Here is a 14,171-nt window from a genome sequence, read left to right as displayed (position 1 = left end):
TCATATCAAAATTTAGTTTAAAATGTCTTTACTAGATAAATAAATAAATATATATTTTGTAATTTTATCATAATACCAATGTCAATAACTAAAATATTGAAATAATACCAATGTCAATTAAAAAATATCTTGAAATAATACCAATGTCAATAACTAAAATAATAAAATTTTATTCTAATATTTAATATATTGTTTCAAATCATAATGTTATCACAATCAGTAAGAGGTGTAGCATCCAAAAGATTCCATAATATGATACCCCAATTTTATAATTTGGAGATAACTTAGGGATATATAATCCATAGGAATATAAAATCTTGATATTTCTCTCCTTCAATCATATACTATAAAAGAATGTTTTGAATGTTTAGAGATATTTTTATTTGAGATAAATAAGCAATACTTATCATAATTGTACTTAAAGACCTAATGATACTCTCCACAAAATATGAAATCCTAAAAAATAACATTAATAATTTACAAAATCTCTATGAATTAATGGTTTCAGTAATCAATTAAGTTTCCTATAAAATTTAATTTTTATCATAACTACTAAAATTAAAAATATTAAAAATTATACTTAAGAAAAATAGTTATAAAATAATAATTGTTATAATTTTATTATATGTAGGTTTTTGAATTATGAAAAAAATTATAAAATTTAAAAATAAAATAAAATAAATTATATTGATAAAAATAAAATGGATAAGGATTGTATAAATTAAAATCTGTGATCCAAATCTGTATTAAGAAGAAATCTTGTCACCAATAGACTCACAATCAGGAAAAGTCAAAATAACTTAATACATATTTGAAGATTCTAAAAATCCAGATTAACGGAATTAAAACATACTCTACAGTTACAACAACATTGACCGAGTATCTAAATTTCCTTAAAAATAATAATATATAAAAAATAATAATAATAAAATTGAAGCATTTTATCTTGAAATGATTTGAATTTTTTTATTTGTAGTAATATTTTATTGTTCAAAAACAGTAATGAAAAATGCTTAGAAAAAGTAAAGTTTAATAAAAGGTTTAATTGGAGTTAATAAATGCAGTCCTTTACCATAAATGTCAAACAAAAGTTTGGATTACGTTACAAACTGTGAAAACTATATATTTAAGCATTCCACGTCAACAATGGATAAGGATCCAGGGTTTCGCCTAAAAATCAGAAAATCACCTGATACCGGTTCTCCAAGTAATCTTATTTTGTCCACTTATTGATCCTCATTCTTTAAATACTCACCAGTTCTTCTCTTTTTCTCACACTATTTTCTTTCACTCTCCTTTTGTTTCTGCTTTGAGATTCATAGAAAGGAATCAAACACTGGTGTGTTGTTAGGGAGATCTGTTCAATGGAGCCTTCTTCCTCTTCGCTTCAGGTGGAAACAGCAGACCGGAAACAACCTAGTCCGCTCCGAAAAATGTTTGCTGTTTCTTCCCTTGCTGCGGGAATCCAATTTGGTTGGGCTCTTCAACTCTCTCTGTTAACCCCGTACGTTCAGACTTTGGGAGTCCCTCATGCCTGGTCCTCTTTCATTTGGCTCTGTGGCCCCATTTCTGGGTTAGTTGTGCAGCCCATTGTAGGGTATAGCAGTGATAGATGCACTTCCCGATTTGGCCGCCGTCGTCCATTCATTATGAGTGGTGCGCTTGCCGTTGCCATCTCTGTATTTCTCATCGGTTATGCTGCTGATATTGGACATGCCACCGGGGATGATATAACCAGGAAAACGCGTCCACGAGCGGTGGCCATTTTTGTGATTGGCTTTTGGATATTGGATGTTGCTAATAACATGCTTCAGGGTCCATGTCGAGCTTTTCTCGGAGATCTTGCTGCCGGAGATCAGAAAAAGACCAGAACTGCCAATGCATTTTATTCGTTTTTCATGGCCATTGGCAACGTTCTTGGTTATGCCGCTGGCTCCTATGATAAACTTCATCGTCTTTTTCCGTTCACTGAAACCAAGGCGTGTAATGTGTTCTGTGCAAACTTGAAAAGTTGTTTTTTCTTTTCAATACTCCTCCTCCTTGTCCTTTGTATCATTGTTCTCGTTTGCGTGGAGGATCCACAGTTAAAGTTAGATTCTAGCAGGACTAATGATGAAACTGAAGACATGCAAACTGGATTATGGTATTCTTGTTTTGGTGAATTGGGTGCGGCCTTTAAGGGGTTACAAAAACCAATGTTGATGTTGATGCTTGTCACTGCCATTAACTGGGTCGCATGGTTCCCTTATGTGTTGTTCGACACTGATTGGATGGGTCGTGAGGTATATGGTGGTGATGTAGGCAGTCCTGCATACGATGCTGGAGTGCATGCAGGTTCTTTAGGGCTTATGTTGAATTCAATCGTTTTAGCTGTGATGTCATTGGCGGTGGAACCGTTGAGTCGTCTTGTTGGAGGAGTTAAGTGGCTATGGGCAATCGTTAATGTTATCCTCGCAGTTGGCATGGCAATGACGGTGGTGATCACAAATGCTGCACGCAATGAACGGAGGCATGACGGCATCATGGCTGGTCATCCTTCAACTGCTGTTAAAGCTGGTGCATTGAGTTTCTTCTCCGTCCTCGGAATCCCTCTAGCGGTATAATTATTACTTTCTTGTAATGTTTCCATTGTCTGCCTTTTTTTTCTTTTCAGTTTGTATTTTTCTTTTTTTTCAGATCTGAAAAATGTTTTCAAACCATTTTTGTGATACATTAATCTCAGAGATTTTATTTTTCTTTTTTTAACCAACCTGATTTGGTAACTATTTAATATATTTAATATTTTTTTAGATGTTGAAAATGTTCAATATGTTATTAATATTTTTTTAGTAATATTAATTTTTTTTAACTCATAATTAAGTGCGTCCATAAATGTTGACCATTATAATCAAAGTAACTGTAAAGTTTTGTAGATTTAAGTCAATGGCCTCTATACATTTTATGCATAACTCTTTGGTTTTTTATTTTTTATACAAACTATAAAATTTTAAAACCATTATCTGAGAGAGGATATATAAAGTATTTAAAGATTACTCCATATATAATTATATATCAAGGTGTCATAAACTAATATATACTTTCAATGTGTACCCAGATTACTTTCAGTGTTCCATTTGCTCTGGCATCTATATACTCGAGCACTTCAGGTGCAGGCCAAGGTAAAGCAAACAATATCATTTATTATGTTTTATATTTAAAATAATTATTGTATTTTTAGAAAATTACTTTTTGTGAAATTGACGGCAAACTACTATAGTCGTAAATCAAATGTATACATAATTAACCTTCTTTTTCCAAAATGTTCAGGTTTATCTTTGGGCGTCCTCAATGTTTCAATTGTCGTGCCCCAGGTATGAATCCTTTCACATTACAAACATATTTTTGTCATTTAATTTAATACATTTTCTCATTTTCTCGTAACTATGTTAAGAATTGAATACATAATTACATGGTGGATTAAACATGGGCATGTGGATTAAACATGGGCATCATTGTTTTAAAAAAAAAAATAATATTTTTTTTATCACAGCAGTTAATTTAATAAAGTTTATATCAAAATATTATGCGATTATTATGGTGATTGAATTTATGATTAATTTTTGTGTATAAATGACTTTTATATACAGATGATAGTATCAGCAATAAGTGGACAATGGGATAAATGGTTTGGTGGTGGTAACTTGCCAGCGTTTGTGTTGGGTGCTGTAGCGGCTGGCGTGAGTGCGGTGTTAGCTGTTATTCTGCTGCCAACTCCGAAGCCAGCAGATGAGAGCAAAACTTCCGTCACAGTGGGGAGTTTCCATTAGTATATGTTTAGCTTTCTTACCTTGTTTTTGACATGGGGAAATAGACCTTTAATTTAAATCTGTTACATGTCTATTGTTTAAGTGTTATTATACCCAAGAAAAAAAACCCTGTTATGTTTATTGTTTAGTTTTGTGTAGCTTTGTTACCTTTAATATATATAAAAACAAAAATTTAAAATATTAATCATTTTTGGCAACATAAATTTCTAAAAACAGTCAAATATATATCATATGGTCCAGGTATAATGTTTGGTGAAGATTCTCGACTTTTTATAGTCTGAACCAAGAGTGTTTTACGTTTAACCTCGCGTGAGACAATGTAAAATGTTACCTAAATTTGAACCCACATAGTCACATGGTTGTTTGAGAAATGATAACAATATTGGATTTTAGCTATGAAATTTTTATTATACGACAAAATTGTTATATATATGAGGAATTGTTAGAATGCAAGTAATAACCATCTTGCTGTAACTTTTTTGGATAACAAACACAATTTAACAACAAACTATTTGACTTCAGACTTTTCAAATACTTAATTTAATTTACTAAAAAAGTACAGTTTAAATAATTTTTAGAAACATTCCAAACTGAATCATTAGCTAGTAAATTTAATATTATTTTGGATTATGAAATCGTGCCATTACCTGAAAAAATTGTATTTTTATGAATATAAAAAAGTTTTGACAAATTTGAAATACTTTAACCTTAAATGAGTTGTGGTTGCACATATTTGCACGTGAAGAGAGGTGGAAGAAAATGGATAATGAAATTCACAGGGAGAGGGTTGAGCTTGTGGTGTGTGTGAGTGTTTTTTGCATGTCTTCAAAGATTGGGAGGAGTGTCATATGCAGAGTAGGTGAAGGTGTGAGTGAAAAGTAAAGTAGAAAATGTGATATGGCAGTGTATAAGATTGGAATGATAGGTCAAAATTTAAGCTTATCAGAAATGTATTAATGATGATAGTTAGATCACAATCCTTATCCAGTTACCAACTTGCCTTCATTATTTTTAGTGCTTTTAATTACTGTTTACCTCTGGCCAAGACATCATAAACACTAAATGCTACACACTTTTCTAGCAGAAGCTCTTGTAGTTTCCACATATTTCTTGCTGCAACCAATGTTTTGAATAATTTTTTCAGAGTTTAAAAACAAAAACTTATTAAGCCTGACAAATTATTAAAAAAAATATATTTATCAGAATAAAAAACCACTGCTAAAATATTTGCGTTAAATGAGCTATAACTTACATTAGTTGGCAGTAATGCAAGTTGTCCCAGTTGCTGAGGAGGCTTAGGAAGAGAGAGAGCATGAAGAAACAATGAAAAATAATAATCTTACCCTAGTTTTCTTTTTTTTAATTTTTTAAACGTTTTGACATTCGGTATTAGGGGGACAATGTTCTTAAGGTCACCGATATCCTTTGATGATGGATTTAAGGGTGATTCACCTCAAATTTATAATAGATATTTGTCCACCATTCTACTAATGTCCAGCTTTATATTCAACTAATATCCAGTTTTATATTTTAATTACAAAAATATTACTGATTATTTTTTATATTAATTTAGTTGATTGCTTGATGTTATAAAGTCCATTTTGTGTTAATGATTTATCATTAAAATTTAGTTTTCATATTCTTATTTCTTGATTTTTTTTCCTTAATTTTTATTATAATATTCATTAATTATTATATATATTAGTTTTTATTTTGACTTTTCGATACGAGGATATAGTTAATTAGGAGTAAGGGGTTATTTAATTTTTCCTTCATTATTAAATTGATAGTGAGAAAATTCAAATGATGGTGGTCAGTAGTGAAGAATAAACTTAACATATATTTGACTTCAAATTATAATATAAATTGAAGTTAGTTTGACCTATTTACTTTTTCAAAGTTTGACTTATTTGCTGACTTAATAGCAATTACATATTTTTTATAGTATGTTATATCTTATATGTTTAATAAATAATTGTGTATATAAATATATACTAACCTATAAGAATAAAGGGTTAATAATAATTAATTTTTATATCAATTGATAACCTATTATATTAGGTAGAGAGGCCTAATAACAATTACATATGTTTTATGTAACATATGTATTGTAGATAATTGTGTATAAATATAGCTACCTATTAAATAAATTATTTATGGCCCAAGTAAAGTAAATACACTATTTAAATAATTTAAGTTTGACTTTTTCTAATAGATGAATTAGGACATATCCTATTTTATGTACAACCTTCAACAAACACACCCTGTGTATTTTCATCCATAGATGGGTTGTGTGCTTTTTGTCATGGGGCTTGTCATTTTCAGAAGTTGAGTTCTAAACATTGGGCGAATCAAATATGCTTGTAAAAGAATAAATTTTCATTTTTAAGAAATTTTAAGTAAGTTTTGTTATTAAAGTTGGTGGGCACATGATCTGAGAGTGATTTGAAACCTTTTTTTAAAGTTGATCATTATAATTTCAGGAATTTGACCAAACTTTCTTAATATATGAGTGTAAATAAATTAATTGTAAAACTATCAAAATATTAATAAAAGAAATTAAGTTTGAGTTTTCTCACAATTTTGATCAAATCTTATTTCCCTTTCAGTGCAATCAGATTAGTTTAATAATTTACCATTTAGTAAAAGTATAAAACGTTAACATTTCATTAAAATTGGAATGCAAATATTATGCATTGATGTTGATGTTTTGTTAAATTTTTCTTAATAATGGTAAATTTTATATTATTATCCAAATTTTCTTAATTTATAATTATTTTTATAGTGAATTTTATTATCTCTAAAATTAAAACGGACACAACTTCTCTTTATCTACTGCACTAAAATAGTTATAATATAAATATATACTTCGTTAACAAATAATTACAATAACTATTTAGAAATGTAAATGAAGATAACTTAATCTAATTTAATTTAGTATACATATTCCCTTAAAAATAAAGAGAACTTTTAAGAAAGACACACTCATTTAATTTTATTTTCACATACTTTTTTTATAATTCAAAATACCGATTTTAGATTTGCATCACACAATTTTAAGAAAAACAAATAAATCAACTACAATTTTTTAGTAATTATAGAATGTAAAAATGTATGAAAAAAATTAACAAGACTACACTTTAGTGGCGGCAAGAATGTGGGTATTAAGGATGGTGGGCAATGACGCAGGATGCTGAGGAGAATGAAAATGAGAGAAAACAATCACATGTGTATGGAGAGGGATGCGAAAATGAAAATAGTTAACGACAGTTGCAACATGAATCTGTTATTGTTTCTTATTTGAATCACTTTTTACAAACTGTTGTTGTTTCTCCACTCCACAACTTTTAACGATGGTTGTCGAGAAACTGTTGTTGAAAAGCTAACCTAAATTACAAAATACCACCACGTTTCTTTTTACGTCTTTATGTTTTTAGTCATTGTTATATGTTGTCATAAAAGTTCATTTCTAAACTAATGTAAAAACAATATAAATATAAATTCATAAATTGAAAGTAAATTTAAACTATTAAGTATTATCTAACATCCACTTTTTGCATTAAATAAAGTTGATTTTTGTATTATTTGTATTACTTAATATTGTTATTGTTATATGTGATTACATAATGATAAAATATTGAATATGACTAATAGTTCAAATAAAAAAAAATAGTAAAAAGTGACATTTATAGAATTATTAACTCTAAATGGGGTTTTAACATAGTCTTGGACTCTATTCACGAAGAATTAAACTATATAATCTAACATACAAACAACACAAGTAGATTTTGTACTATTCATCCAAATTCACAAATTACGTGAAGTTGTTTCTTAAACAAATTTTTTAAATAGTTTTACTAATCTAATTAATGGTTACATAATTAAACAAACTACTCTACATAAACCACTCTGGTTAAACAAGACCAATGAAAATTTTGAGAACTTCACTATGATTACTTCACATTGTGGAGAATTAGAATAATTTCACTCCTCTGCTATGATATGTTATTCTGATAGCCAAACAGAGACTTAGGACTCGTTGGTGATTCACATATATGACCATCATCAATAGCATCTCAAAGGCATTCCTAGATTCCAAGCTTTTTCGACTAAATCTGGCTCCGAGGTTGCAAACTAACGAGGTTGCAAACTAACGAGTTCGCAACCAGCACTCTCTTACTTACTGTAGCGCAGAGAAAGCCTTTGTATTTACAGAGGTGTCACCAGGTATACTAATTTTTCGTTATTGTCAATACTATTTTTACTATGAATGAGTTTAAAGAGGTTGTGTTTTGATGTTTGTTTCCTGTTGTGGTAGAGATTTGCCGAACTCGACTAAAAGCATGGTGATTTAGTGGCTTTGGTGAAGAAACATATGCAAAGTTTATAAATAAAGGCTTAGTTTTTAGTGTTGACTACTTGGGATTGGAAGTTGAAACTCTATTGTGGCAGCTGCCAAAGGTAGTAAAATTTCTTTAAGAATTTCGATTCGTGCATTCTAAAATAAGGAATGTTTAATCTAATTTGGAGTGATTGAATTTTAACATTGTATATAGATAGATTTTTGTTAAATAATATTTTAATTTATTCCTTGATTGGCATGTTTCCATGGACTTCAATTTAAGGCTTGTTTCCACTTATCAACCAGTGGGGATAATAATTACCTATCACCTATTCATCTTTTTATTTGTCTTAGTCATGCATTTTTTCACTAATATTATTCCTAGTATATTTTCCAGGTAGTTACAATCTATGGCATGTTCCGGGATCCCTTATAAACACAGCAAAAAATGTTTTTTTTTTTTAAAGCTGGGATATTACATTTGTTGTCTCTCCCGATGTAACATGTTTTTTTTACCACTTCCTTTTTAAAATATTATATCTTTTATGAAGCTAGCTGATATAATATGATCTTATTTTACATCGGTTATTTAACTGTAAAATATGTTTGACTTATTTCATCAGTTAGATTGACATTAGCTTTAAATTAGTATATTATGTTCTAAACAACCGTTTAAATATTTTATTTTTTTTAGATAATAACAACAACAAAATAATGGAACAACAATACTTCAAGTAAATTATTAATGTCCTCAACCATTTTGGTGTCAACTGTTATTAGTCCGATTTCAAATCCACTGGTAGTCACACAAGTTTTATGATGATAACTTGCATGGAGTCAATTTCATCGTTCTCAACTATTTCTATAATGGATGCATGGACGCTAAGTCAGATATATCCTTGGGAGAGGCCACTTTGGCAAAATACCTAGTTGGTATAGGGTTGTAAAATAATCCTAGATTAATATTTAATGGTACTTAAATTTAGCTTACACCTATCATAGTATCGATGATGATAACTTAAATAATATATTATCTTCAGTAAAATTTAGAAAGTTTTAAGACAACAAAATGAATCACAATAATTTCTAGATATCTGGTAAGTTATCTTAAAGAATGACCAACAACAATTGATAATTTTAAAATCTTATCTAAGCAAATGGCTAACTTAAACTTTAAATTGAGGAAAGAACAATAAAGGAATAAATAACCAAACTTTGTATAATAATTATCCACATTTTGGGCAAATTAATCAATATAGGGGAAAAATATCTTTAAATAAATATTTAAATCAAAGAGGGGTTGAATTAGAAAATATTAATTAACCCAATTATTTTTTCTCAATTTCCAGACTCCTAGTTTTGAGAAATGCACTGCCTTGAGGGTATAAAGTACCAAAATTTAATAAGTTTGTTGGAAAAATGGTCGAACATCGAATTGACCGTGGAGATATAACAACCAATAAATATTTAAAAATGATTTTTTTAAGTTCTTTTTGACTAAGAATGCTTTCACTTTGTTTACAATTTTATCCCTTCATTAGATCCTTAATTGGAATCACTAAGAAAGATTTTTCATGAGCTATTCTTTAGGATAGAGGCTAGGATAATTTTGAGATCCTATACGATTTAATCCCCGTATAGCTCCTTAAGATAGTGTTGATGATAATAAATACTAAATAAACAAGTAATAAACATGTTATTGTTTCATGAACTTTCTAACGTCTGTTTTGTACAAGTTGTAGCTTATTTGATTGTCCAGATATTACTACGTACCAATGTTAGACATTTTTTAGCTTTTACAATCCAAGGTTAAACACTTATGTAAAGAAAGCTATAATCATAGATGATTTCTAGAATAGCCATAAAGGATAGCAAAGTTTCCTAGGAAAGTCTACTCCAAGCCTCAGGTGTAGCACACAAATGAGATGCAATGCTTGTGGTTGATTTCTAGATTAGTTTTGTATAGCTAGTTGGTAAGCTATAGGTTGAAGGGAGAAAGGAACCAAGAAATGTTTAAAGGGTTTTTGGAAGGTTCAAGTTGTGTTTAGGGTAGGTTCTTTGAGAATACTTAGAAGAACAAAGGTTAAAAGTTTGTAGAAGCTATGTAGATGAAAGATGGTGGTTCTTGGTTGTCTATCTTAGTTTTTTTGTTGGACTTTGTTGTAGACATCATAAGTGTTCCGGTCGGGAATGTCTCTGAGTCCTCCTTCACATTTTCCTCACGAACCGTCCGTCTTCTTCCTGTCTCTTAGTGATGTCGTTCTCTTGGTTGAGCTTGGCCAGGTACTTGTTAATTATACTCCGACGCTCAAGTCAGTACTGATTCTCAAGGTTAGAGATAGAAAGAGAGTAAAATAAATGTGCAATCAATGTAACCACCTACCTCTTACCTTTGACTCTTATTTATAGTTTTTCTTATGGGCCAGTGATTAGTGTGAACTTAATCAAGACCCAATTGCAGGCCTGTTGGGATTAATCTAATTTTACCTTAATCCGGAATTGTTTGACACTTTGGTTTGTGAGCGTCGACGGCCGGACCTCAGACGGCCGTCCTTATGGTGTGACAAGAAAAGATTTTGACGCTGGTCGTCCTGATGGCGTGGTGACGTTTGTCGCTTGGATTATACACGTTTCGCGACGACAGAGCGAGGTTTCTGATGGCCGGCTTGTGCCCGGTCTTGAATATCAGTCATGCGGACATTCTTATGGGCCGATCTGTGCCCGGCCGTAATTATCAGCCATGCGTTGGCGGGGCTTGGTGAACCCTAGTTCCATATTTGATGTCTTGACTCTCGCAGGCCGACCGTCCGTTCCTGCGGTTACGCAGGTACCGACCGGGTTCCATCTCCTGATCCTTGGGTGGTTGTGAACCTCTCGGTGCTGTCCGGTCCCTACCGTACAATAAGGAAGATTTATAACAAGGTTTAGTGAATTTTCAAGGTGATTTGGGTACAACTAAAGGCCATGACCTATAACTAAGAGATAGTGGATGAGGTTTCTTGGTTTTCTTTGAGAAACTCAAAGGAGTGGTTGTGGTTTTGGGGTGTGACTAAGTTTATTCTTTTGATTTTAGGATGTTGTTGTCATGCTTTAGAGGTGGAAGAGGTATGACATGAATCTTATTGCAAGAAATGGAATGAAACAGGACAGTGGAAGATTCTGAATGTGGAAAACATAAATGGAAAGAGGGGTAGGGTAGGGTATTAATTACCTTACCAAGTGTACACACCTAATGTGAATGGCTAGCACCTAGAGGGTCTGTTGAAACTCTTCTTGTTACTCTAAAGAAGGCAAGAGAGGGAGAATGCCACTTAGGAAAACTCAACTAAGCAAGCAAAACTTTCTAGAAAATTCAAAAAGTTATTCAATTTTTTTGGTTTAAACCATTTAGTTGTCCTTATTTTCGGGAGGTTTTCCCATTTTGATCCCCGTCTTATTCGAATCCCCAATTAAGTCCCTATAAATGCTAATTCCAATCAATTAAGCTCCTGTCGTTAAATTTAGTTAACGAGATTAACTTTTTTGCACAGCTGAGAGGATGACCTGTTAATTTCTATAAACGTGACCTATTTAGAGTTGAAACGTGGCATGAATTGAGTCCCATAAGTGCTAATTTCAATCAATTTCAACTCTAATTCATGTCACGTTTCAANTCTAAATAGGCCACGTTTACAGAAATTAACAGGTCATCCTTTCAGCTGTGCAAAAAAGTTAACCCCGTTAACTAAATTTAACGGCAGGGGCTTAATTGATTAAAATTAGCACTTATAAGGACTCAATTGGAGATTCTAATAAGACGGGGATCAAAATGAGAAAACCTCCCAAAAATAGGGACAACTAAATGGTTTAAACCATCTAAAATAAATTACATTTAGGTTTTACATCAAGGAATGGTACTCATTTTGTAGGATCAAATGTCACACCTCTCATATCCTAAAGGAGAGTGTCAGACTTCTCCTACCACATAGTTTTCTTAGGATTTTGTTATTCCAACCTATAATAGACATATTCTAGAAAACAAACATACCAAATTATTATCAAAATTTCCAAATAAGGCTATTCTAGAAAGATTTCATTGTGGAAAAAAAATTACAATACTTTTATTGCAGTTAGCTTCAAACTCACTAGAATGATTTCTTTGCATTTGATGAACATTAATGTGGAAGATGCATTTAATGTACTTTATACATGTATTTAATGCACTTCATTTCTTTAATAAACATTTTGTTAGCTAGTTGAACTTATCAAGTTTCAATAAAAAGGTTTTTGTCTAAATGAATATAAAGACACAAGTTTGTACCATCCTTTCCAGAATTGACAAAGTAAAACCCATGAAGTTGGTGAGATAAAGTAGTTTTAACGCGACTTCTAAAATTTTTTTATGTGATAAAAGCTTAAATGCAGATCTTCTTGCTAAAACACATAAGGAATTAACATTCCTTAAATATAGAATGTTAATAAAATATGATGTTTTCTTAACAATTATGTGCCTATGTTTGTCCATGTAAATGCTTATTAAACATATAAATAAAATTGTACAATGTCATATAGTTTATTAAACAAAACACTTGCGTCTTTTACGATTTGTTATTAGAACTTAAATAAAATCATAAGTGTTAAAATTTTGCTTTATTTTTAGAGTAAAAAAAATATGATGTTTTTCAAAAAATGTTTCAACATATCAAGTTTTCATTAAATATTTTTTAAAACAAAAAGAAAATACATATAAATGTGTTTTTCATGTATGGTCAAATGTTGAATTATAGTTGAATCCTTATTAGTCTAACCGAATAAAAAATATATTTTTTTACCATTTTAGATTCAAAGACAATTCTAAAGTGGTTTACAATGAGTTCAAAGAAGTAAAACATTACTTAATATAAATTGTTATGCAAAAAAAGAGTTATTTGTTTTGTTGTTCAGACACTAGTTTGTTATGATGTTTTTTTTTCTCATTTTTCTTTATCTATATTCTTTTTCTTAGAACCAAAGGTAAAGCGATAGAATAAGTTCAAACAATATGATGGAAAACCATCTAGGGAGCTTGATGGAGATCTATTCAAGAAGCCATAACTTGAACTGGGTTAGGAGAACGGAAGAAGAAGAAGATCACATAAACTACGTTCAATTCTTAACAAGTGATTTTGTTTCACTAAGTAGATTGATTTTGTGAATTACAATATAAGTATTTTTTGGCTCATAACTGATAACGGTCTAAAAACTGTTATTTTTATACTTGATTTTGAAATCAAAACACACCCTTTATGGCTTCGAATGAGCTTATAATCAAGTAAAACACTTAATTGAATCACTTGAGAGTCAAAATTTATTTTTAAAGATATTATGCTTGTTTTTGCATTGTTTTACAGGGTTTTGATGAGAATTGAAGATTGATAAAGGTTGAAAAACAGTTATTTTCATATGTCAATTTGGACCGAATTATGCCCTTTACTACTTGGAATGAGCCTAGAATCAAGCAAAACTCAATAAATGACTCTGTAGAGAGACAAAAGCTGTTTTTAGCGATATTATGCTTGTTTTGCATTGTTTTGTAGCTATTTTGAGAAAATGAAGAATGGAGTTGAAGATACAGGTCCTAGACTCAAGAAAAGAGAAGAAAAATGAAGATTTGAAGAGTCGACGCACCGCCTGGCGGCACACTTAAACCACCGGGCGGTCTAGGGCGAGGAGTAGGCATGGCGATTAACGTTGGGCGGCCTTGAGGGAAACCGCCTGGCGGTGGCGGTTGCCGCCGGGCGGTTTGGAGGATTATGGGAAACCGCCGGGCGGCACACTTAAACCGCCGGGCGGTGGTTCGCTGGGCCTGGGCCTGTTTTCTGATGCGCTCCTCACCTATATATACCCCTATTGCGAGTTCAGAGTTATTCTTTTGACAGGGGAGAACGACCAGACCTAATTTTGCTCTCTCGAGAGGATCTCTTGGATGCTTAGGCTCCTTTTCATCTTTTCTAGGGTTTGCTCTTCCATTCTTCTTCCATTTTTCATCTAATTTCACCATGTCT

The 14,171-nt window shown here is 31.3% G+C and overlaps 1 protein-coding gene across 1 annotated transcript; it reads left to right on the top strand.

Moving 5' to 3' along the window:
* Nucleotides 1-1,290: 1,290 nt before the first annotated feature.
* On the top strand, nucleotides 1,291-3,939 carry LOC106764675 (sucrose transport protein SUC8). The gene is made up of 4 exons (XM_014649006.2): nucleotides 1,291-2,597; nucleotides 3,095-3,158; nucleotides 3,307-3,350; nucleotides 3,627-3,939. The coding sequence occupies exons 1-4, from the start codon at nucleotides 1,365-1,367 to the stop codon at nucleotides 3,804-3,806; spliced, it is 1,521 nt and encodes a 506-aa protein (XP_014504492.1). The 5' UTR covers nucleotides 1,291-1,364; the 3' UTR covers nucleotides 3,807-3,939.
* The last annotated feature ends 10,232 nt before the right edge of the window (nucleotides 3,940-14,171 follow it).

This window comes from Vigna radiata, chromosome 1 (assembly GCF_000741045.1).
Source record: "Vigna radiata var. radiata cultivar VC1973A chromosome 1, Vradiata_ver6, whole genome shotgun sequence".
Lineage (NCBI taxonomy): Eukaryota > Viridiplantae > Streptophyta > Magnoliopsida > Fabales > Fabaceae > Vigna > Vigna radiata.
This window is presented reverse-complemented; position numbering and strand designations above follow the sequence as displayed.

Coding starts and splice junctions, on each gene's coding strand:
- LOC106764675 (XM_014649006.2), top strand. CDS start 1,365: ATGGAGCCTTCTTCCTCTTCGCTTCAGGTGGAAACAGCAGACCGGAAA. Junction 2,598..3,094: donor TCCTCGGAATCCCTCTAGCG/GTATAATTATTA, acceptor ATGTGTACCCAG/ATTACTTTCAGTGTTCCATT. Junction 3,351..3,626: donor TTTCAATTGTCGTGCCCCAG/GTATGAATCCTT, acceptor TTTTATATACAG/ATGATAGTATCAGCAATAAG.